The sequence below is a fragment of the Pleuronectes platessa genome, chromosome 6 (genome assembly GCF_947347685.1).
Source record: "Pleuronectes platessa chromosome 6, fPlePla1.1, whole genome shotgun sequence".
Taxonomy (NCBI): domain Eukaryota; kingdom Metazoa; phylum Chordata; class Actinopteri; order Pleuronectiformes; family Pleuronectidae; genus Pleuronectes; species Pleuronectes platessa.
In genome coordinates, this window is record NC_070631.1 from 6,368,177 (window position 1) to 6,394,537 (window position 26,361).

The 26,361-nt window shown below is 42.2% G+C and overlaps 1 protein-coding gene across 1 annotated transcript in view; it reads left to right on the top strand.

Moving 5' to 3' along the window:
- Nucleotides 1-26,361, top strand: part of LOC128442913 (protein kinase C and casein kinase substrate in neurons protein 1) — a 31,179-nt gene that overhangs the window by 1,164 nt on the left and 3,654 nt on the right. The window contains exons 2-10 of the mRNA XM_053425542.1: nucleotides 5,500-5,570; nucleotides 18,115-18,244; nucleotides 21,569-21,725; nucleotides 21,845-22,080; nucleotides 22,876-23,031; nucleotides 23,581-23,756; nucleotides 25,128-25,248; nucleotides 25,362-25,468; nucleotides 25,791-26,014. Coding sequence (XP_053281517.1) covers nucleotides 18,185-18,244; nucleotides 21,569-21,725; nucleotides 21,845-22,080; nucleotides 22,876-23,031; nucleotides 23,581-23,756; nucleotides 25,128-25,248; nucleotides 25,362-25,468; nucleotides 25,791-26,014 — 1,237 coding nt within the window. The 5' untranslated portion in view covers nucleotides 5,500-5,570; nucleotides 18,115-18,184. The remainder of the gene's footprint in view (nucleotides 1-5,499; nucleotides 5,571-18,114; nucleotides 18,245-21,568; nucleotides 21,726-21,844; nucleotides 22,081-22,875; nucleotides 23,032-23,580; nucleotides 23,757-25,127; nucleotides 25,249-25,361; nucleotides 25,469-25,790; nucleotides 26,015-26,361) is intronic.

The following is a 26,361-nucleotide window of genomic DNA, read 5'->3' on the forward strand; positions in this document are numbered from 1 at the left end:
CTGAAATGCATCCAGGCTTTCAGCTGACTGAAGGATTCACACTGAGCCACATTTGAGAGCAGAGATGTTGTGGTGGTTGGTGGGTGATGATGATGGTGATGATGAAGAGGAGGAGGAGGAGGAGGAGGAGGAGGAGGAGGGTTGTGATGGAGGCTGGAGCATCACTCCTCCAAACCATGCAGCTCCTGTCCTCTAAGAACCAGCCTGTAAACACGCAGCCCCTCTCTCCACAGCTCTGTTTGTGTTTCTCTGCTCTGAAACCCTGTTGCTGTGTGGGATGAAGGTGGCGTACAGCAGGTGACAGGTCCCAGTTCCCTCTGCTGGTTTGTTTTGAGCTCCCTCCGTGACAATGAATCCACTGAAGAGCACGTCTGTCAGCAGCCAAGGTGCCCCCCAAGAGAGCCTGACACATGCAGGGCTGCAGAGAGGAGACGATGATACGTCCTCAGGGGCGGGGGACGGGAGGTGGGGGTAATCCAATTGTGTTGCGGAGAGACGAGAGTTAAAGAGCACCTCCTATTTATTAGCAGCCTCCTCACTCCTCACTGTGCAGCCAAGTCAAAAGGGTCTCGCCGGGATCTCCTTCACTTTTCAACCTGGAGGCAGAATCTGTCCATTCGATGCATTGTTCACAATTCTTTCCATTATTTTGCATAGTTCATCCGTGCAATCACCCGAAGCCCAAACGTTTTACTGCTTGTGTGTCTGAAAATGCTTTTAAGTGTCTTCAGAGAAATGAGTGGTTGTGATCTCTTCCCTCAAGTTGTGGCCTCGGGAGCAGTGTTTGTCCCCTCTCACTTCATTTGAAGGATTTGACGAGGAGTAAGAGGCGATAGTTTACTGTATTTGGCAGGAAAAAAATAAAGAGTACACATCATGTTGTGTTGCAGTAATAGTAATTTATTTTCTGTCCAAATCATTTATCTTCAGATTTACCCCCAAAACTGGGAAACACAGATCAGATCAGTTTAACTGGGCCTAGATTTCATGACCTATAAATAAGAATAGGTTTGGTACCATCTGAAATGTGTCTATGGCCAACAATGAAAACCAAGAGGCACCTGAAAGCTGCCATTGGTTGTGTATACAGGGTAGGTAGGTGTAGTAAGATATTGCTTCAGTCTACTACTTTCTGTCTACATATACCCACTGTATATATATATACATTTATATATATTGATCTATTTACTATTCATTACCTATTACTGTATTGTTGTGTGCCCCATTTTTTATGGAATACACAAGAATATGTGGATCAAAATAAACAGAATGGATGAATGAATGGAAAATCCTCGAAACAAATCTTTCTTACTGATAAATAAATCACACGTTTGCCAGTGAAGTCCATTAAAAGTCTAGTATGAAATATAAAATCTAGTAAAGCTCCGTGTGTTTATACAGCATCTAGATTTTTCCTATTTAGATTTTTGGAGAGTGTTGTACATTCTGTAGCTTATTGGCTCAAATTCTTGAATTCAAATATTGGCTGAAATATTCTAATATCAAAACCTTAAGAACAGTGATTTAACATCATCACTTCCTGTTCCGACTTCCTGTCTCTGTCATCCTGTCTTTGCTTGTCTGAGTCCTTGAGAGACAAAGAGTTATTAATTAAGTCACTAGCTATTCATCCCTTCTCCTTTGAGACTGCTGTTTCATTTCTGAAGCCACGAGTATGTCCACCCTGACTTCATCTCGTGTCTCCACGCTTGACTCGCTTTGTTTTTTTTCCATTTGCGGTGCACGGGGCAGCGTCTTCCTGCTCAGGAGGTTTGTTAATTATGATTTTCACTGGTGTAACCACTGCTTTGACTTGCTGTTATCTTCAGCCTTTAATAGAATAGCTGTGTGGTGAGTGTTTATCTACCACAGGGAATGTAGTGATATTACATCTCCAGTAAGAATAATCATAATAGAGTGAGGCTTCTTTTCTAAGTGATTGAGTTTAAGCCTCAATTTGGTTTCCTTTTGGACATGGACATAATAACTGATGAAGGACTAATGGGAGCGTGATCCGCCATCCTCTTTAAAATTGGTGCCGTACTTCTGCCTAGTGAGCTGAGCTAATTCAATGCTATTTGCATGTGTTCTTCATTTTGTTTAACATAGTTTCAGAGCCAAAAGGATTTGGATTTTGGATTAATTTTTTTCCTGATTTCATTATCTTGGTCACAGATTTGAGATGTTTTTTAAAATATATACCGATAAAGTGAGAGCTAAGAATAGTGTAGTTAAGTATAGTACAATATGAAAACATGAATACATAAATTAAATGTTAAAAAAACATGTAAACAACAAACAACTCAAATAGAAAACCTATAAAATCTTCAATACAGTCCATATAGTATAATAATAAAATGACATATATTACTATAACAGAGAAAGGGAATAATACATGCTATAAAACAGCTCATTTTCATTATGAATTAAATATTTAAACAGCATTTCAGATTTTCTTTTTGTAAGTGGACAATGACAGAGAGGGATCCTATAAATGTGTGTTGCCGTTTTCAAATGAAGGCAGATGAAGATAATAGCCTGTTCAGTTTAATAAATATATATATATCAGTATCTACTACAATGAGGTAAATCTGAATTTGTATTTTGGACTTTGAAAACCCTCTGCAGTCCAGTCAAAATAACAGGGTTTGGTTATGATCTCACACTCTCAATAGATTCCACATGGAGGGAATGTGGTGTGTGGTTGGTGACCTGCATGTTGTCGTCAGCTGTCTGAGGACGTTCCCCGAGACATCATGTGTGAGGGAGGGAGGACAACGTGTGAAATAGTGAGGTTGTTGTTTTGTCTCATTTCTGAAACCTTCTTAAATGTGGCTGCTGATGAAAGGGTTAAACGCGGCCGTCCCTCCGTGAAAAGACGAGATGGTGGTTTCTGACAAGGTGTGAAAGAAGAGGCCGTGGAGGAACCGGGAGTCTGAAGGGCAGCCGGAGTGTGGAGTGTCTGTGGCTGCAGAGGAGAACACACGCAGGGGAAGACTCCACATCCTCGCCCGAAAGATTTATGATGTTGGAAATGACTAAAAACATCCACTGCTCTTGTTTCCCCAACAGAAATAATCAAATGTTCCCTCCCTCGATCCGTCGCCGTGAATTCACAGAAATAAACAAAGACGACGTTAATGTAATATTTATGGAATAAGCAATTTACCAGATGTAATGTGGACAAATAGAGCATCAATATTTACCATGAATATGAAAAAGGCTTCAGCTGTGGATGTGACTTTACGCAGCCAACAGTGTGTTTCTCTCTGTGGAGCCGTGGTGGGTTCATGCAGCGTCACCACATGTCAGTGTCTGTTCTGAATCATCACCGTGCAGCCGGGGCTCAACCTGAGGCCGTGCACGCTCCCCGTGTGGGTCATGATCTCCTGGGGAATTCAAAATGGAGTCCCGGTGTGCCGCGTAGTGCCCGTGGATCGATACGGGATTGAATGGTGAAACGTAATCCTCATCATCATCATCCTCATCATCATCATCATCATCAGTGGGGTTGTCTTTGGTGAATGCAGCCGTTTCAGGTCAATGCTCTGAACACTAGAGGGTGTGTTCCTCATGGACATATTCAAAGAGACAGAGAGGAACCAAATGATGATGTAGCGGCCACTTGACCGGATGACGTGTTTGACCGTGTGTTGCCTGGGCTGCAAGTTACCATTACCTTCAACATCAATACACCAGTGTGTTGCCTTTGTTTGATTATTCATCCTCGACACGTGAGACAAATCACGAAAAACCATCATCCCAGTTTCCCAGAGCAAGACTTAGTTAATGAAGCACATAGTTCTGGACACTAAAAAAAAAGATCTCAGTCGTCAAACGCTGATTAATCTCCTGTTTATTTTCAAAATGGATTGAACCGCTGTTAAATGATGAGCCGATCTCTGAGTGATTCCTTCATTCAGAGGCTCTGCATCCTTCAGAGCGATCCTCGGTGACTCATATGTAGAAAAAACAAAACGACAAAAGCAAGCTGACCATGACTCAGTGGTTTTCCACGAACTTGCTCCTGATTCAGCCGGATGGGGCCGTTATCAGGCTTCTCATCAGACGCTGCCCACATCTCAGGCTGCTTCAGTCCACAGGTCCACGCCTCATGATGCTGTGTGAGAGGAAGATTCAGCCGTTCTCTTTAAAGTTACTAAATATGTTATGTGAACAGAATAATAACGTCTACACTGTCATCGAAGACAAAACAAAATGGCCGCTTGATGATATGATGAATGATCTTGAAGCTAGAGCTGCGACTGATGATTGTTTTCATCATGGATTCATCTTTTTATTCTTATTATTCGGTTTTCCCTGGTTTAACGAAGTGACATTGTCAATTCTTTCCACCACCTAAAACCCCAAAATATAGTTTATACTTTTCTTAACCAAGAAAAACAACAAAACCTCAAATTTCTGAAGGTTGAACTTGTTATTTTGCTTAAACAACAATTAAATGATCCTTTAACAGACTTATTGTTTTTCGTTGTAGATGAAGCTAGAATCTATAAATCTACAAAAACAATTGTGGCATCAGGAGGTAACGCAATGGATTCAAACCCATTTGCCTCAATTACAGGGTGCTTAACTTTTTTAAACAAAATTATTGCCTTCTCAAATTGAAATTAAGCTTAAAGCCTGAAGTGACGTGAGTTAATTGACTTTCACATATTCTCAAAGGAAATTTATACCTTGAAAAAAAAAAGACATTTAATTGAAACCCTGCTGTAAACGAGTAACTACCTTTCTGAGGTTTATCATCCATAACTCTGTTGAGATGGAGACAGAGTGAATTGCTCATGGTACGGCTGTTTTTTAGAACATTACATTAGCTCATACCCCCCCACCCACCCACTAATTCCAGTTATATGGTTCTGTTTAAAATTGTTTGGCGGTGTGGGTGAGCTGTATGTGTTGAATTCTGTGTGGGCTGCACACTGTTAAAATGTGGTGTGTGTTAGTGACAGCAGAGAGGTTGCACTTTTTAAAACAAATACTGAACATGTACATTATCATTTGCAACAAGCAGCTTCCAGACTGTTCCTGTTATATCAGAGTAATGTGTTTTCAGCTGTCGTTGCTCAAAACTACAAAAAAAATAACAAAAAACACACCAAAAATAATTTTCCTGCTACCATGCATAATCATTATTTACTGTATTTAAAGAAAATCAACACATTTATTCGAGGTCATGAGTTGAATCTGGTTTATAATTCCGTCAAAGTTAGTTCTGCACCACACTTGTTATATTATTGTTCTGCTCTGAAGAAGCACAAAATGCTAATATTATTAAATATTCTGCCTCTCACGCTCCCATCGATCGTGAGAGTTCAAAATGAAATTCTCCTAATCTCTTCACGTTTTATTCTCTGTAAAGATAGTTGGTGTTTTGACACGGTCGGGCTGATTTGCATTAAAGAGCGGTTCAGCAGCACTCCACTCTTCCTCGGAGCCGGACGCACTGACAGCTCCCTCTCGTGTTTCTCTCTGCAGGTGATCTCCTGCAGGGGACCAACAGCTCTCCCTCAGGTTTATGGAAACCTGACCTCCCATTGGTGGAGAAGGTGAGTTGATTTTTCCCTCTATCTGCTCGTTTCCCTCGACTTCGATTAGTCGGAAGCTGCAGAGGTAAAATGAATCAGGCTTAAGAACAGGCCTGAGTACTTTTGTTTCCTGTATTACGCTACACACACACCACTTAAGGTAATTAGTAGCTGTTTGCCAATGCTGTTAATATTTAATGAGAGGGTTCCAGTGTGTCCTTGAGCTAACTAGCCGGGGTCAAGCTTGGTGCTTATTGGAGACGTGTATTTCAGATTCCTCTTCATGTTCTCTGCTTAGTGCATGAGCAGGTGGAACATCACATATCAGATTGCTGAGATGTTGGACGGCTGCATTTCAGGATTCTAGCTTTTCACTCTGATGCCCCTTTTGGACCAAGGTGCTGCTTAAGACTTGACTCGACTTGTACATCTTATCATTCGGAGCTTGAGCTGGAGACGATCCCAGTGGATGTTACACAATCATTCACACTCAGATTTACACCTACGATCAATTCAGGGTCTCCAATCTCCACCTTCGGACGGTGGCAGGAAGCCGGAGTGCAATATATTATATAACCTTGGTCTTATTGCTCTAGCTACTCACTTAATCTCTGCCCCTGCCCCTAAGCAGCACTTTCTTCTACATCAGCAAAGAGACAGACCAGTACTTCAGTCTGAGTCCCAGTTCTTTGGCTGTCGAAACACATGGAACTGGTTTGAAATGAGGCACTGGCTCCGTGGTGGAGGTGCATGATGAACTCTCTCTCTCATATCTATTGTTTTTTTTAGAGTAGATTATCTCAAGAGTCTGTAAGAGTAGCTGCTGCCGTCTCACAGAGAAGAATGATAGCACAGGGCTAGTTATTGATTCCCCGGTTTGATCGCTTCATTTCGTGTGAATCATGACAGAACCTCGATGCAGCAGGGAGGTTAAGTAACTGTCTGAAGGAGGCTCATCAGAACACCGTGGCCCAGTTCAGGAAGGCCTCCCCGGGGATTCTGGGCGGCTCAGACTGGGAGGGGAAGCTGGGTCGGAAAAATATAGACTGAGTAACAAAGTGCGCTCGTTTGTTTGAGAGAAACCGAGGGGAAACACAGCTTCAAAGAAAACAACATCCCCGTCAGCGTTATTGGAAACGCTCTTTGGTTTCTAACATCTGTTTTATTCTGCTGTATTTGCAAATAAAAAGGACGATTGCGATTTAGAATTAGGTTTCTGCTGCAGGAATTAATAATATCATAACCATCTCTCTACGTGTGCTCAGCCACACTCTATAAAATCCTCTGAATGTAGGATCGGGATCTGATTTAATCGTTTAAATGTTGAATTTAATCAAATTTGTTAAAGTCAGATTTAGATGGAGTCCTCCTGGTGCCAGCCGAGGAGGTCGCCCAAGCTTCCCTGCTTGTTTATGCCTTCGGGATGGTTCGCCAACGCTCGCACAGAAACATTCACACCATACTTATTTATTTTATCTGCTTCTTTATTTGACAACTAACAGCAGTCGTTTGGCTCGTGGTTAGCATCCATCCATCACTCCGCACGCCAAATTGGCCACGTTGGTTAAGGCTGCTTCAAATAGACACTTCGCGTTTGTGCCAATTCTAAGAACATGATATGGATCCAAATAAAAGTTTTAAAAAGATCTATCGCTGGCTGAGATTTTGAATTCAAGTCAAAATGCTTGTTTGCTTTTTAGTTGACTAGCGAGTCCATCAACTTGATTTTCTCCGACTTTTCTCAGATTGGAGCGTCAGGTCTTTGATCCCCCGCTCCGTCTCTTATCACACGGTGGAATCCGGCTCTCACTCGTCCTGAATGGCCTCCGGGTATTAGAGGAGGGTATAAATAGGGACGTAAGGTGATTATGGTCTGGACGTTGTTGACGCTTCTCTGGGCAACTGGTGCTGTTGCTTGTGTCCTCCGGTCAGTTTCCTGTCATGGTGATGGTACAGTCCGATTTTCATTGCTACACAATATTCAGCACCAATTTACTCGTCTTATAAATTGGCTTGTTGGCAGCATAGAAAGGGACATTGTTCAAATGCTGCCGGTCAGTATTTAGGAACGTGAAAATTCAGATTCACAGAAATCCTCGGTCAGTCATTTTGTACAGACGTTCATGGTCCCTACAGGATGAACCATAATGACCATAGTTATCCCCTGAGTCCCCATGATATTCATATTTGACTTTCAATGGCTGGTTGGCCATGAAATTTGGCAAAATTTGATTCAGATTTCTTTCATCTTCAAAATACAAAGTGAATTCAACTGATTGTAATCAATTTTCTTTCCCTCCTCAAAATTCCAAATGGTTTGTTGATTCAATCATTGCCTTTAGCCGAAACCTTTCATTTAAAAACAACCAGCAGGTTATGAACTAACCTGTTCTGCTGTTGATGGGAATTACCTCGTTGAAACCTCCCATCTATTATTTATATAAGAATGCATGGTGATTTAGTCTTATGTATGTTTTAGCTATATGCAAAGCAAATAAAATCATTTGTAGCATAGTCACCCTCTCTGTGACTCCACCTCCCACTCTCCCTGCTTCTCGACAATCCACACACACGATGCATTTGGAAGCAGCCCATCAGTATTCAGTGCAGCATCACCCCGCTCAGCGGTGAGAAGGCGGAACACTGTTGTGTGTGAAGAGCAACATTCTCCTATATTGACTATTGCTCTGCTCGTGTGCTCCCTCCCTTCTTCCTCGGCTCCTCTCTCCGCCTGGACGTCAGGAAAAGCTGGACTGGAACCAGGACCTCCATCCTCTCTGCTCCATCTCACAGCCACTGCTGAATTCCTGCAGTTCATTCCTTCATCACCTCCCCATCACTGCCTCCTCCGCTCGGCTCTGCCTCTCCTGTCCATCTCTCTCCGCCCTCCCCCTGCAGTTTCCCCCCGTCTCCACCACACTGTCACCAGGAGGCTTGTGGCATGAGGCTTGTTAGTTACATAACCACTGCAGCAGCGCTCGGGACACCAACTCTGTTCCGTTGTGAGTGTGTGTGTGTTTGTTTGTTTATCTTAAAAACGCTGCCTATTGTGAAATGTGTGTTTCTGCTTACCAGCCGAGTTTAGGGATGAATCACAGACACATCTATTGAATAGTCTCTTCCTGTCTCCCAGCGTCTCCCTGGTTGTTTCCAGCTGTCTGGGATCTCTCACTGTTTATCTGCTCTTCAGAAACGATCTTCACCAAAGTCTCTGTACACATTGATTAGCCTTTAGCAATATTAGCTTCCTTATCGTGAATCCACATGAATCCCAGAAACATAGAAATGTCTTGTATCGTTTAACAGTGGAATTTGATCTTTTCTCAAATAGATAGTTAATGACTGGATTGACATGAAATTTGGAGAAACTGTTTTCCTCTAAATGCATTTAATAAAAATATGTAAATTTACCTAAAACCTTAATATGGTCAAACACCTGCTCAACTGCTAAGAACACAGTAATGTAAACTTGTTAGCCACATAATTAAAACCAATTAAGGCTGATTGGTGTATATATATACATGGTAAACAGTTGTTTACCTATATAGCATGTGTTAATTCAATTACATAGTATTTGTCTACCAAATGTAATATACATTCACGGGTCCATCAACAGTTATTTGATCATAAATCAAAGTTCTTCCTGTGGGGAACAAGAATATTTGTCCCAAAAATTCAAATGTTGATATATTTCCCACAATAATAAAGCTAGTTTTAAAGGTTTCATCTCACACATAAAAGATCAAATTGATATTTTTTACTTGAGGATGGTGCTGGAGGAAAAGACAAGTTATTAAACGATTTCTATTATTCTTAACCTAAAATTAAAACTCTCTTTGGAAGCTTCACCGGCTTTTTCTTATTGCCTATTTTGTCAAACAAGTTTATGTCCTCAATCTTCTACGTATGACTTCTTTAAATGATGATCAAGAGGTGAAACTTGTGCGTAGATTCAATGAATACAACTTTTACTCCCAGATCCTTGAATGCATCGTACTGCACAACTCTGAATAAGCTGTATAATAGATGATGAATGCTCAATGCTTCTCTGTCATTGAAAAGCTTCACGTTGGGCCTGCACAGCTCCAGCTTTGTAATAATACATCACACAAGGTCTGAGAGATGGTGAGTCAAGTTTTCATGTCAACGACTCTCTACAGCTCCTTGATGGATCTTTCTCAAGGAATCTTTCACTGAAGGTTCATGCTTTTTTAACCTTTTTTTTGGTGTGACTTGTATTAAAGAAGATACTCGGAGAGGTGCTGCAGTGTTGAGCTTTAGGAGAAGAACAACCGTGACATCAGGCTGCTGAGGTCACATTCAATAAGAGCAACACAAGGCGGAGGATGAAAGAGAGAGCACGACAGAAACATCTTAATAAGAACAGTAAGAATAGTTTTGCCTGAATGTAGTGCACAGATTGGCTGTTTCTGTCATATTGTTTTGTTAATGATTGACTATTGGGCTCACATAGTGATCTTCTGAAATGCTTTGGGGCAGGTGCAATATTCTGGGTCTGGCATGATTTGTCCTTGTTTTTTGTTGTTGTTGTTTGTTGAATGTACTCTTCTGCAGCTGCTGTAGCACTTTGGCCCGAGACAAATTTCCCTATGGGACAATAAAGAACATTTGATTTGATAGTGAGTATTTTTCTCCATCTAACACAAGGCTGCAGTCAAGGTTTTGAATTTAAAGAGATTAGAGCCCTTGGATTTGTATCCGTTCTGATTCATACATGTGCTTTAGTCAGTGTTATTGCTCTTTAAGTCTTATTTTAATTTCTAATTTGTATTAGTGTCCATTTTATTCATGATTGATTGTGTTTTTTGTTCCTGGGATCTGTTCTTCAAAAGACATGATTTGTATTTTTCACTGCCTTTTCTGAGGGTCAACATATCATAGATATATATTCCTCTTATGGCTTTAGAATAAAGTTTATTTTATTATAATTGACAAAGTTTTAACTAGAAAGTTTGCAGTAACATGACCTCCACCACTTCATTACGCTGTTTCATTCGTTTGTATTTCGATGTATATTTTCTTGCATCATTTTGTTTTGAGGATCATTTAGTGGCTCGTTAGTTCCTCTATAAGATATGTTTGTGATACTGTGCTTTAGAAACAACCTTTTTTAATTAAATCTTTTATTTCTTTAATTGGAATTTGCTCTTTTATTCTTATTTTTATTTGCTGGTATAAACTCATTCTTTCACGGTGCTATTACATCACATCTCTGTAGAATCTGAATCGTGCTTTTATCAAACCAGACTCTGGGGATTCGAACCTGCGTAGGAACAGTTTTAAGGGCAGTCACATGACAGACAGTGTCACATGACAGACAGCACTCGCTCTGCTCTCTCTCCACCAGCTTCCTATGACCTGTGGCTGATCGTGACCTCTGACCTCCCTGTGAGGACGAGAATATTTTCCTACAGAATTCGATGAGGTCTAATATTATTTAATAATAACCCCGCCATCTTTTCTCTCATTTTAATCCCAGTGATAATGAATTATGGTCTAATCTGTTTTGAGCTGAGCAATAACACACCTGGCTGACTCACACAGCTACACAAAAATTAATATTGATTAAAAACGACCCCCCCCACCATGGTGCAGTGACCCAACACAGAACCTCTCGAGGCGTTTGTGATCAGATAGCTGAGTCACCCTGCACTTGTGTGTTTGAAATCATGACACACACACACACACACACCAGCTCGTCTCTGCGATGGACTGGCTGCTGCATCTGGCTGTTGCAATAAACCCATTTCAAATTCTGAAAATGAAATGTGTGTTGGAACAGTAGCTGCTCTGTTGTGATGACTTGAGTTATTCACAGAATGTCTTGTGCGTTTGATGCTGGAGACGGACTGAAAGTGACGTTTTAGAGCTACAGGTTACAGAATGGATCTCAGCTTATGGAAAAGCTACAGACTCACACTCATCAGGTTGTGTATGACATGTGATAGTGGGGGTTCAGACTTACACACTCTGTTCCCACACTAGCAATATGGCGCTGATGCATGTCCTCCATTTTGGCTCAAATTGAAATATACTTGCACTTGGGTCTTGGGTCGATGGCGAGTGGACGTGGAAGTTTGTCCACTTTCATAATTTGTTTGCCCCCAGAGGACGAATCCTGAACTTGCTATGTAATTTAATTGAGATATTCCTGCCCCGTTGAAGTTGAAGCCTATAACATTGTAAACTTTGGGGCGTTTGACCAAACAGCAGCTAAACACATCTCTATCAGCCTCAGTGTTTTCATCTGGTGCAAAATATTTGATTTGATTTCACTTTATTGTCAAATTGTGATTGTTTTACAGGACGAAACACAACTAACACTTACAGCATATGTTAGCATGCTAAACATGAGACGTGCTAAATATCGGCATGTTGTCCTTGTGAGCGTGTTAGCATGCTAACATCAGCATAGAGCCTCTCAGCTAGCAGCTTCGTTGCAGGATGATTCACAGAAAAAGCATTTCCTGTTTTAGAAACCTGGGTAGCACATTTCTCTCGGGTGCATCAGATTATATCGTTTGTCTGCTTCTCTTCCAGGATGTTTCTAAACAAGTGAATTATGTCTTCGTATAAACCGACGTTTCAGGGACTCTGCTCTGGAGGCTACAGGCTCACTCTGAGCTGATGAAGATGAGAGACGGTATGAGGGGTTGTTTTTCTAAATTCTGTTGCAGATTCCCCGTCTGAATCAACACGTCAGTTCAGATCTGACTCTCCTCCTCTTTTCCCCCAGCGAGCACTGAGCAGGGTTCACAGCATTACTCCTTCAGCTGATAAACACCATCACCACCCTCCACTCGCACAGGACTCGTATTCCACTATTCTCCTTTATCTAACTCTGATGGCTGCATCGTTCTTCTTCCCCGATCTCCATCTTTCTTTTTTTGCGTCAGCACTCATTGACTCTCCACCAGTTTCTCTCTCTCCTGAGTGTTGGTGCTCACTTGAGGACGTCCCACGAGTGTGAGTGACAGCTGACACTGCGTCACTCAAGCAGCCTTTATTGCACCAAAGCGATGGTCACATGGCCATCTTAATGACGGCCTGGGCTGTAATGGTGTGTGTGTCTTTGTGTGTGTGTGTGTGTGTCTGTGTGTGTGTGTGAAATCTGCACAAGGCAGCTCTGTCTCCTGGCAACATCCAACCAGCCCGCTCACATTGTGCTGCACCGTGAGATGAATCACGTCTCTGTCCTGATGTGTCCAGCTGCCGTCCCGGCCCCTCGGCTCTTTCTCTGTTCCACTCAGGATCTCTCCGGATGTCTGACCGCAGCCTCCTGCACATTCTGCAGCTTCCTCCAGAACTTCTTACCCCCTTCACCTCCGTCCTTTACCTCCGTCTCATCCTCCCTTCCCCCATTGCCTCGATGTCTCTCTCTCTTCTCGCCATATGTCGATGAAAAGCCTCCCTCTCTCTCTCTCTCTCCGTGCTCTTGTTTTTCGAGGACACGCTGTTCTCATCTTTTCAGAATCCCAACCAGAAGCCATCGTAAACCGACTGTATCAAAACATCTGATCGGGTTTGACGAGGCTCATTAGATGTATTGTTTTTCTGTACGTTACTCGAGAGCTTGGTCTTCACACTGCTGCTGTCAGGATGACAGTGAGCTTAACAATCTGCTGGAGTAAAGTTAGTTCATCTCTCTAAAATCTTCTTACTCTAACGAGCTTAGGTGTTTGTTGTGGTTCCCATTCAGTGCTTTAAAACCAGCTGACTGTGTAAAGGACATTTGTGTGTCAGGAGTTCTCTTTGATTCTCTTAAAAAAATTCATCTTCAGAAAGTCCCTGCAGAATCGGGTTGGGTCATGTTGCTGTGAACTCCTGCAGCCAAACCATGAACTCATAATGTGTTTAAAAATATAAATAAAGATTAGGAAACACAACCTTAAGCTGCTTTATCAGTTTCTCACGGTTATGCTACCCTGTCGGTAAATAGCTAATTACAGTTTGATGTCAATATCATATCCCTTGTCCCACTTTCATTTATCTCTCTGTCTCTCTTCATCCGATCCACTTCTCCTCTTCCCTCCCCCTCTAAAGCCATTCAAGTGGCACACTGCAGGATTATCCCTCAGCCTCTGAGACATGCTGGTGTGGTCAGACTTATCGTCCTCTCTAGGTTCGCTCTGGCCACAGAGGTCAAAGCTGCAAAACTAACATTTGCAGCACATCCATAACCTTTCAAGGAACGGTCCGTAGAGGACTTAAATATATAAATATTGGGACTATAAAACCGTGCGTCCAGGAGGAGTCGGACATTTTTTCGGAGTTGTGTTTTTTTTTTTTTGCAATTATGGAGCAAACAGTGGTAAGTGATCCTCCTGATGAATGTTTAGTGATTTACAGTTTGTGCAAAAAGTTTGAATTGTACTTTGTCAACTGCAGAGAACAGAGAGATTCCCGTAAGTCTTTCATCTACAAACGCAAATGATCTGACAGCAGCAGGTGTTTGGGTCAGTGAGTGGGTTGTCGGTGGTTTTGAACTGAAAGTGGATTCATGCTTCTTCGAGTAACGATTTTATTTACCTGTGTGCAATATTTTAGACGTTTCTTTGCATTTATATATAGATCATTTTCATTATTCTATATAGCCCGAGCAGGATAATCTTAGAAAAACTCTACTGAGTCCTCCCTGTGTCTTCTTCACCACTTATTACACCAGGGGAATGCAAAGTGAGGTGGATTGACCTCACTTACTGCAGCATAAGCCCCTTTTCAGGACACTTACCACTCCCACCCCCCCAACGCTTATCATTCTAATGGGACACACTCCACTCTCCCACCGTGCAGCCGAACTGGGACATTTCTGTGATGAGCCCTCCTTCCGCTGTATCACCTAGAGTCAACTAGGGCGGATGAGGTGTCCGTCCATACTGTCTGAGGAGAGAAGAAACTAACCCAGACATCAGAATCTATTCAATTTGTGGTATTTTTTATTCATCTTAGAAATTGAAAGCTTCTTCAATTCTCAGCTTTTGTCATAGCATGAACATGCACGTGTAATTATCCATGCTACATGAGTTTTTCATTAAATATATGGACCTGGCTGTTGGAATTGTTTTACTTTGCTCCAGATGCTCTCCATATGTCATCAGGTGTTGGTTTAGGTGGGAGTTTTATTTAACCTGGCTGCTGGGAACACTGGTTTTGTTGTGAGATGGGATTCTGGCGCGGTGCCGCAGCTTAACAGGCTTTGATGTCACAAGGTGTTGCAGTCACGGAGGCGGAAGCTTATTGGATGACCAGGATAATGGGTCGGTAGCTTGATCAATGGGTCTTTATTTGTTGCCGAGATTAAGATTATTACTTTATTGCGGTTTAACCTTACAGCTGCATGACACACGTATCAGATAGATGAGTCTTCATGTGTCCTCAAAGCTCTAGGTGTGTTTTTATTCTTGGGTCGGTGGTGCATCACAGTTCTGCTGGGAGGGGGGCCTCACAATAATCCACCAGTTGGGAGCATTTTCATCATCAGCCATAGTGGCAAACTGGAAAGTCTCATGTTTGAATTAGTTTAGATGCATATACTGAAAAATGACTAATTAAAGGAAGAGTAGAACACGTATGAACTACTTTGTTAACTTCGCCAAGGAGGTTGTGTTTTCATCTGTGTTTGATTTTGTGTTAGTTAGCAGGGTTACACAAAAAGTAATGGATGGGTTAAAACATGGTGGAAGGATGCGGCGTCGCTCAGGAAGAACCTTCAGATGGTTACAGACCTTAAGATGGTTAGACCCTGAGATCCAGCATTTTTCAATATTTGTGAATTTCTCAAGAAGCAATGCTATTTGTAAAAACAATCTGGCATGTGTAGAGTGCTAATATCTAACAGGAGAGACTTACTGCAGGTCTGGATAATGATCTGGATGTATCTGATTTCCATATATTTGTATATATATATGAGAAGTGGGGATAATGTGGCAAAGCTCTGTGTTCTGAGTGGCCCTATAGTTACTCATGTGTCCTGTACCAGAGACAATAAACATCATGTTTACTATGTCCAACTTTTTGAAGAATGTCAACCTCAATGGTTCGTCCCACTGGACACTTTGTCACTAGGTTCATTTCTAAAGGGATAGTTTGACCAGTCAGCTTAAAAAGACCAGGTCTTGTCCTCTGTTTGTTTTAATAAAAAAAACATATAACATGTTAATATGTCAGATTTGATTCCTTTTGGATGGAATAGATGCTTCTCATCTCCATGGTAAATTAACTGTGTCAGTCGTAGCTTCATATTTGATCTATAGACATGAGAGTGGTATGACTCTACTTACTCTTCTTTATAGAAGCTCATATATATAAACTTATAATGTTTGTCTTCAGGAAGAGAGGTTCTTGTCCTTGTATTGGAGACCAGTGATAACTGGAGTTTCTTTATTGTCATGAGTTGTATTCAGTGGATCCAGGTATGGATTACATATCCAGCTCTTTAATCTGTACAGCCGACTGCTGTGGTGGCTGCCACGTCTCCTCTGTGTTGGATTCACAGGAAGGAGGTCATGTCCCTCTTTTGAAGAAGGGGATTACTGAGGGTGTGACCCAACTCATGTGGAGTCAAACATTTCGTGGATGGTCCAGTGGAAACTCACACGAGTTGAAATAAATGAAAAAGACCGACTACAAACTATCCGACAAGGTTTTAGAGATGATAATGAAGAGATGCAGGGACAGAAAAGGTTGGATAAGGTGCTTTTCATCACATTCACTTTATATTGGTGTCCCAGTACACGACTGGTTATGATTTACAGGTCTGAATTAGGATACTGTCAGTATTTGGAGTAGGAAAAGAACCCAGTCTCCCCCTGTGGCCGGTGAAATGTTGTTTTTCCTGCGAGGAGTCTAAGCAGTTGTCAGTGTCAGAGCCCTGTTTTCAGATGATTCACCAGAAAAAACCCTGAGCCGCTGATCTGAGTGCAGCTGAAAGACACAAATTGTCTCCCATTCAGACACTGACTGTAAAAATTGTTAAGTCATGAACTCCTGCTTCGGTCTCACATCCAGCACAGAGTGTAACTATTATGACCAGTGTGACGGTTGCTGACAGTAATGGTTCAAAATGCACCACAGCTAAGAAAACACCGACTGAGCTGGACTAGATTTCAGCTGAAACCAGAACCAGTCACATTTTGTGTTATCCATTCCTCAGACACACATTTTGATTGGAGTGCGTTTTTTTTAGGGAGCTGCTACTAAAACTGCTTTCCACTCGCAGGTTGACCTTCTAGTTTCTCTTTATTTATCTTACAAGGACAATTACTCTGCTGTGTTGTGCACGAGGAGAGTGAGGCCAGGCGCGTTCCAATTGAGCCTAACATGGGCAGTCGTCTTTGTTCGTGACTCACTCCCGGGGACGAGGGATGTTGCAGGAGTTAATTTGCACTTGACTGCGGAGGGAGGTTGACGGAGGAATCATCGAGGACACCGTTAATATTTGAAAACCAAACGATTCGTTGCGCTGCTGCAGACAGAAGGGTGCTGACTCCGAATTTAATCTAAAATGGCCATGAATCATCGTTCTTCTGCCTTGACCTCTGAGTAGCGTGCGAATCCCACATTTCATTCGGAGCGAGCATATGAAAAAACGACTGTGAGACAATGTGCAGGATTAGATAATGAGCCCACGATCAACTGTAATCAATTATAACAACTTGGAAACCACATGAGAGCACAAATGTCATCGACAAAGCCTCGTTATTCTCATTATTAGTTACCTGCACTTCGATGCATTGTCATATTTGGATGCTGCAGAGCAAATGGAGAGATCTCTGTCAGGGGAAGAGCATTAGTCATGGGAGCGAAATGGATTTGGCTTCAAAAGGGTTCGATACCAATAGAGCGTCGGAGCGGTCTCTTCTCTTTAAACCTCGGTGGTAAGATATCGACCAGACGTCACCCAGATAAATATAAATCACCCGAAAAGCTGGAGGGAATCCTGCAGGACCTGTATTCTGCAGCTCTGCAGAGGAGCAGCTGATTAAACCGCTTCATTAAAGGACACGTGCGGGTGTAAAAATAGCCGCGTAGATCTCTGTTTCCTCTGTGTTTACACGTAAAGTGTGTCTCTGGGCTGCTGGAGTTCATGAAGATGCGTGTGTAGTGTAGCATGTGTGTGTCAGTGTGTGTGTGTGTTGTTGTTGTTGAGCTCCCTCTCTCGAGATGTTAGGTCTCAAAGTGACGCAGGTTTGCACAGTGGAAGGATTCCGGGTCAGCGCTGTGTGAGGCTCCACTCTCTCCGGTGTCGTTTCTAGGACACCACACATAGAAGATGCTCCCTCTCATTCCTCAGGGCAGGGAGCTATATGCATGCACGGCGGAGGAGACCTATTTTTTATTCCATTATTATAAACGTCTCGAACAAGAAACCCTCACTTTGAAAGATTCCCCTGCAGTCGCCCCCGGGGGGAAATCGCCCCTACTGCTGATGTGTGGTGTAACACAGAAGCCGTGTGTTTTCCTTCCAACGTGTGTTCGAGACTCACTTCTCCGTGCTTTGTGTGAAGCTCCCGTCTCACAGTGTTTCTCTCTCCGTCTCTTGCAGTGCATGAGGAACCCAGCTCGGCTGCAGAGGACAGGTTTAGTCATTAGAGTGCTTTGCCACATCCAACAAAATGTCTGGCTCCTACGATGAATGTGCAGGTGTTGACGACACCATGGACAGCTTCTGGGAGGTAAGGAGGACACTTGGCGTCTGCTCTGATGTCTGGTGGCAACCTGCAACACAACTCCTCACACACACACCCACCCCCCCCATTCCCCGTCTTATATTGATTTGGCAGCTGAGTCCTCAGTGAAACCATGAAAATTAGATTACTAGTCCTTAAGCTTTTAGAAGGAAATTCGTTAAGTTACCCGTTGAGTTTCGAGGTTGACTGACAGACACAAGTTAAAAGAAGTTTGGTGTCTTACAAACGCTTAGGCAAGAAAATCCATCCTGCTCTTATATCTGTTCGTTGATATTAAGGTAATTACATTTCCCTGCTGTCATTCTTTATGTTAAATATATAATATGTAACAATTCTTTATTAAAATGTCTTAAAACGTCTAGACCTATGTTACTTATATTATTTACATTTTCCAAAATACTCCAAACAATGTTCAAACCCAGAGAAATTCAAACTTTCATTCATAACAGGACATTTCATTTAGTCGCCCTTTAATTACGTCATATCCTCTTCACCTGTCTCGTCTGTAACATCTGGTGCAAACTACTCATGGATACACTGTTAGTCAGTTTGCCAGTTGGTTGTTTTTCCATCTCACTGGTTGTATCGGTCACTTGTGATGGGCCGTGACTGTTCATCGCAGCTTGATGCTCAACATGAATAAAAATTGAACACACAACCTCATGCGTGAACATGATTTAAAGGCGTGGTGGTGAAGACAACAACTCCCATCATCCCACTCTGCTTCATGACGTCATCAATCTGGGTCTTTTGTTGTTGTTTTGACTGAGAGACCCCCCCCCCCCCCCCCCCCCCCCCAGCAGCCAAAGTTAACATGAACCAGCTGTTGGTTGTAGCTTCACATATAAAGTGATATTAAACTCCTCTGAGTCTTTACAGGGAAACAAAGAAGTGTCAAACCACCGCTTTTAAATAACGAGCTTTTTTAAAAGTGACCTGATTATAGATCTCTCCATCTCATGAGCCGACGTGCAGATAACAAACATGTTGCCGTGTTGATGTGAAGCTGCGTTTGTCTGTGATTTTGGTCACTGTGGCAAAAACAAACATGGAATCTGATGCACCAGATGGTTTAGAAACAGTTTGGAATAAGAGCAAATGTACTTGGCAGGTGAGTGTGAACCATCTGCAGTTCACTGTTCACCACGGCCGCCAGAACCAGTCAGAAAGAGAGAGAGCAGAGAGCTTGTTTATGATGGAGGAACCTCCCCAGTGCTGTTGTTTCCTCTTCTTACTATGAAGATATACTCTAATGCTACAGCAAAAGCTATGCTCACCTTTTAAATGAGACTTTCTTCTGGATTTAGTTTAAATTTTCTTTTTAAGTATCTCTTAATTTGTATCCATCTTTCTTCCATCAATCTAAATAGGACGAATAAATGGATAAATAATGTGAATACAATTTCAGATAATAATTAGAATTCTTTATTTGTTGACAAGTACTTTGTTTCATCAAAGGTGGCAGGTTAAGTGAGAGAATGTTTGTTCTCATATCACAAAAGATATTAACTTCATATAAGTGACAGCATCTTCACTTGTAATGAAAAGGCAGCATATGTGTGTGTCTGTGTGTGTTTATGTGTGTGTATTCGTCTACGTGTGCGCTTGCTTGCTTTTCAAACCCGCCAAATTAGCGTTAATGAATTCCCTCGGTACAGAGTCTTCTTTGTGTCATGGCTCGTACACAGAGACTCAGACAAAGAGCTTCAGTGCTCGGCTGCTCTGAGACGTCCTTTCACTACGTGCACCTGCCTGTAGCATCTCTGCACCAGCAACACAGCTCGGGTCAGATCATGGTTCTTAGAAAAAACGCTTTCTTCTCAGACGTCTCAACCTTATTACAGCCGTGAGATAATCACCAGGCTGTTGGAAAACAAGGGGGATCATGTGTGTGTGTTCACGTGCACGACCAGTCCACCTGTGTGTTGTTGTTGCTGGTGGGACTTGGCGCTCGGTCGCACAGGCCAAAGCTCACACCCCCACACACACCTGTCTCACATGCCTCCCTGCAGCTCCACCAGGACACACACACACACACACACTCACACACACGTGCATCCTCACGTCAGGACCAATCAGGGAGCAGCTCTGCATCAGACATGCTCCTCATGACTTCATGTCTGCGTGAAGATGAATAAGACGTTTTTTTTTTATTCATGGCGTGTGCTCCACAATGTCTGTGGCTCCTGTGTGTGTCTCTCTGCCTGCGTTACACCACTCAAGAGGATTAGAGCAGTCACAGTTTATGAACACACACACACACACGCCAACATTTACACACACACTGGCATACATGCGCAGACGCAGGCCCATGTCATTGCATAACTACACATGCACAGGCACGAGCCCCCTCCCCCCCTTACTACCCTCCCTCCATCATGCACCATGAGCGCACGCCCCCTGCAGGCACTGAGGAGGAGGAGCCACACGGCCTGGTAATGTTTTCGTTAAGGCAGCCTCGCTTAAGGTGGCAGGATCCAAAACGGAAAAATGGATAAGAAATGATGGAATAGAAAATATAGATGTAGTGCGCACACAGTACAATTATAAATACATTTAAATATGAAGGAAAAATAACAGACATATAGATGCAGGTTTCATTATTATAAAAAAAACAAGTGGAATATGAATAGTCTGTATTGAATAACTGCAATTATTGCATTTAAATCAGAATATTACTGCAGAAAAACTACAGTTATTTTCTTTGAATACAGAACATTTACGTAGCTTTTTTTTGCCTTTGGTAAAAAGATAAAAATAGATAAAGCTGATTCCTGCTTCAATTTAAAATGTGCTTGAATAGATGTGATAGAGTAGCATAACATGTATTGCAATATTACATATTGAACAATTTCTTTAAATGTAAAAAATATAATAAAACAAATACAGGAAGCATAAATTAAATTAATAGAATAATAGAATAATGTTCCTCCGGGAATTTGAAGTCACATTTAAATCAGATGTTTTGTATTCTAGTCGACGATCAGTCTTATTAATGCAAAATTGAATATATGCAATTGAAGGTTTAGAGAACACAACTAGAGTATATACAGTTTAATGTTGCACTGCTGCAGTAGATCCTACAAACTTCCTGGAGCTGTTCATTCTAAAACATTATGTCATTATGACCGTTGGCAAATGATTTTAATATTCTACCCAATCCTTATACACTCTTGTATTTTGTCAGTAAAAAGCACAGAGTGTACCCTGGCTTATCTTCCTCCTGTGAAAAATGTGCCTTGGGTCAGTTTTGTGTGTATTTGTATATTTGTACTGACATGTTTGTGTGCGTCTGTCGGTCGGTCTCAGGTGGGGAACTACAAACGTGCTGTCAAGAGATTTGACGACGGCCATCGGCTCTGCAATGACCTCATGGGCTGCCTGCAGGAGCGGGCCAAGATAGAGAAGGCCTACGGTGATCAGCTGACGGCCTGGTCCAAGAGATGGAGACAGCTCATTGAGAAAGGTCAGCGTGTGGCGGAGGGTCAATCAAATAAATAGCTCGGCGACTGAAAGTACCTCAATCGTGTCTGTCAATTCTGCAAAGCTCCGGTTACACAGTCTAATATTTGCGCCGATCCCCAGGTCCCCAGTACGGCTCGGTGGAGAGAGCCTGGCTGGGCGTGATGACCGAGGCAGACAAGGTGAGTGAGATGCACCAAGACGTGAAGAACAACCTGGTGAACGACGACGTGGAGCGAGTGAAGAACTGGCAGAAGGAGGCGTACCACAAGCAAATCATCGGAGGATTCAAGGAGGCCAAGGAGGCGGAGGAGGGATTCAAGAAGGCTCAGAAGCCGTGGGCCAAAAAGCTCAAGGAGGTGAGGAAAGGGTTTGAAGGGATATAAGTAAGAATGTCACAAATGTTGTTTTGTTGTCACATAAACAAGGTGATCTCTCCTCACACGGTCACTATTTGAGATCAGTAAATAAAGACACACATGTAGAAAAAAGAAGCCCAAAAATCCTGGATACAGGTTCGGCCATCTTGTGCATTTGATATAATTTGGAGCCAGAGTCTTCACAGTAGAGAAGGTGGAGTTTAACTGTAGTATTGAGGTTCAGCCGATACATATTAAGTCTCTGCTGCCAATCATGATATCTAATTAAGCATCAAATAACGAATTAAAACCAAATGCACTGGTCGTATTGGTCGTATCAATAAAGTGGATCGATTAACTCAAACCCTAGAATTCCTCAAAATGTCAAAACATTTCTTCTGCTACTTTGCTGCTTAAATCCATCGGTTTTAGTTTAATGTTCAAGATTGAATTTCCACTTTATTTGAGTCGAACTCCCTCCAGGTTGCTCTGTGTGATATCATAGAGCACTGATGAGGGTTAGACCTCAGTAGATACAGATATAATTGGGTTTTATTGACTCAATGATAAACATGACTTTCCTTCCTGTGCTGCGAGTCCTTGCTTTGGTCTTTAAGCCTAAAAAGCAAATATGTCTCCGGTCCCAGATATAAGAGCATAATAGTTTTTATGTAGCTATTATGCAGTTTAGTGATCACAATAAAATGGCGTATGCTGTCTGGACAAGGTCTCTGCTGCTCTGAGATGAGGAGATGTGACAATTTGCAATGACACCGTGTGTGTTTGGACGTGCAGTTGGAGACGGCTAAGAAAGGATACCACATGGCCTGCAAGGAGGAGAAGCTGGCCGCCACCCGAGAGGCCAACGGCAAGCTGGAGGCGTCGGTCACGCCGGACCAGCAGAAGAAGCTCCACGAGAAAGTAGACAAATGCCACCAGGATATGATGAAGGTGAGAAAACAGAGCAGAGAAGCAAGTAAACAGCTTTTCAGTCTTTTAATTTAAATCTCTTTAAAGGTAAAACATGTTAAGAACACATTTGGCTCATGGAGGATAATGGTCTCTGCTCACGGAGGATATCAGTACACACAAATACACAAGTACATGGTTCATTCTTCAGTAGAAGTCAAGTTTCTATGAATACAGGTCAAGTATCATATTGTTTTTTCTTACTGGTTGTATATTGATGAACTGGCAGGGGTTTTAATGGATATTGAGCTGATTGATTAAGCTTTTCTATCAGATTGATGTTTGCTGTGAGAAGGAAATACGTTTTTATATTATTCAGAAAATTATATATTTGCTTATAGTAATAAACCACAGCAACATATTTTAAAACCCTGTGCAATAAGCTGGAATGGAAACCACGTTAAAACGAGTTTCACAGAATACGTTCAGTTTACTTAAAGTATTTCAAGTTCATAATAAGAAAAAGCTTATTATTAAAACAGTAATTATTGTTAAATCACGTGATCTGCGTTTTCCTTTTTCCTATCAAAGGCTAAAGAAAAGTATGAGAAGTCTCTGGAGGAGCTGAACAAGTGCACCCCTCAGTACATGGAGTGCATGGAGCAGGTGTTTGACCAGTGCCAGCAGCATGAAGTCAAGAGGCTGACCTTCCTGAAGGAGGCGCTGCTGGACATCAAACGCCACCTCAACCTCTCCGAGAACCAAAGGTTTGTGAGTTTTATTAATAAAGACTCACCTGACTGTGTTGACTCTGACATATGATACTGAATACATGGAAAAAACTCTGATTTTCATCATAATCATTTATATAAGAAAGAGACACAATTTAGTTTTTTTAACCAGTAACCACCATCTCTATCACCCCTACATTTCTATTTAATTTCAGACTATTACATTCATTTAATATATACAGTGTATTTCTATGTACCATGTTTACATGCAACACGGATCACAATTCTTAATTTTGAATCAAAATTAATCCCATCTCTAATAGATGAGTTTGATTTGTTGTGTCACGTTCAGCACATTTCTCTTCAAATTGATTCATTTCAACACATTTCATAACCAGCCACACGTTTCTAATGAGGTTTTTTAGACTCGCGGTGCTTAATTAATTGATGATTCGGTCACTGAGGTTTCTGCCAAACTGATTCTTACTCAGAGTGAATGCTTGTCATATTCCAGGCGGGTTTTAACCTGCGCGCTACAACAAAGATGGCCCCCGTGACAAAGTGATTATCAGACTATTTAACCAAACCTGCCGTCTTTTGTTGTGTTGTCGAGCTGCTCGGAGAGTAGAGACACAACACTCATCCTGACTCATCATTCATCTTATTCAGCATTATAGTTTAACAGTTTTTATTCTATTTATTCTCTTTCCTCCTCGATAACAACATAACTTTTGATAAAGTACATGTTTCCTTCTTAAAAGCAGACAACAGGGAAGCTTTTATCCTTAAAACAATTATATTTTCCAGATTTCATTTACAACACAACATTAGATTTGCTGTAAATGAGTTCCCACAACTATGATGCATCATATGTGGATGCATACTGAAAATGAAAAGGCGTAGATTAGCACTCAGAAGAACCTGATGTGCTTAGATTCATGAAATAATGTATGTGTGATAAAAGCCAATCTGAGCTATCTGATCATGACCACAGTGAAATATTTCCCTTTAGTTTGAATATACATATATATATGTATCTACTTAACTAAGATTTTGAGGTGTAGTATCTTCTATTTGCTTAAAGCTGCTGTATTGTAGAAAGTGAGACGTCCTTGTTTTCTATTATAAAGCCCACAGAGCAATGCCCAGATTCAGAAACTGTGTTAAGCTGAGCAGTCGGGACTTATATAACTCTGTGATGTCACAACTATACAGTGACTCCAGGGCCTCAGCTCCAATAGAAAACTCAGGGAGACACTTCATTTTGGTCAAACCCCCGTGTTGGATCTCTCTCAACCCAGAATTTGAACTTCACTGCTGGGTCTGTTGCCAAACTGGCACCATCGCCCCTCCAGGCCCCTTCTGGCACTTTCGTTGACACCATTTGTTCCACTTCTCTCTCCTCAGCTATGGGAATATATACAGAGAACTGGAGCGCACCATCCTGGGTGCAAACACACAAGAGGACCTGAAGTGGTTCAGCAACAACCACGGCCCTGAGATGCATATGGCCTGGCCTGTGTTCGAGGTACGAAACCAAACCTTCCGACCAGAACATTCAATAATCTCTTTCTTTATGTATTTGAGACTAATCGTTATTCTGCTGGCGTTTGTTTCCTCTCTCTCTCTCTCTCTCACCAGGAATACAACCCAGACCAGGCCAGTGCTCCTCCAAAGAAGAAGAAACCAGACGGAGCCCCACCCACTCCCAGCACTGACCATGTGGCTCCCCCTGGTGATCGCAGCAGGTTAGTTCAAGGAATCGACGCTTTACAATCCCATCCATTGCGTTTTAACACCATCAATTTAACCATGGAGTGATGTCACGAATCAGAGCGATTAAAGGAACATGTCGTCCTGCGTCTCATTGTTATTTATTTAATTGTTTTGGACAACAATGAAGAGGTGTGGCCTGCAAGCTTTATGGAATACTAAGCTATACAACTATACTAACCAGTTAAATCTGTGAATTCTTGGTTTTGAACGTCTTAATGTGATTGAGAACAGTTAGAAGAAATGAGCGATAGAGAATATCACCTTAATCCTTAATCTTGCCCCCCCCCCCTCCAGTGTGAGCAGCTATGAAAAGAATCAAGCTGTCTCGACTGAGTGGTCCGACGACGAGCAGCCCGCCGGCTACTCCGGCAACGAGAACGGTGGGAACGGTGCGAACAGTGGGAACGGTGGGAACGGGAATTCGTTCGAAGAAGACACCAGCATCGGCAAAGGTGTCCGTGTACGCGCCCTCTACGACTACGACGGCCAGGAGCAGGACGAGCTCACCTTCAAAGCAGGTAGTTATCACAGGGTCAGCGTGCACGTGGCACAGGGTCAGCGTGCACGTGGCACAGGGTCAGGGATGAGACGTAAAGCTGAAATAACTCCAGCCCCCGTCCTAGTTTCTGTTCTGAAGCTTCCTTCCTCTTCAGACGATAGCAGTGATTAGTTAATAATGGCCACATGGAAAACAGATTACAGGCACTTGCCACCAATTAACACGTAATGGTCCTGAAAAAAGAGCTTCAGAGACGTGAGCAACGGATTAAAGACAAGAATTACAGTGAGAAACAGCTACTGAAGAAGCCACAGCTGTGCATCCTGTTCTCCACAAGCTGTGTTGTAACCTCACAGTTAGAGATAA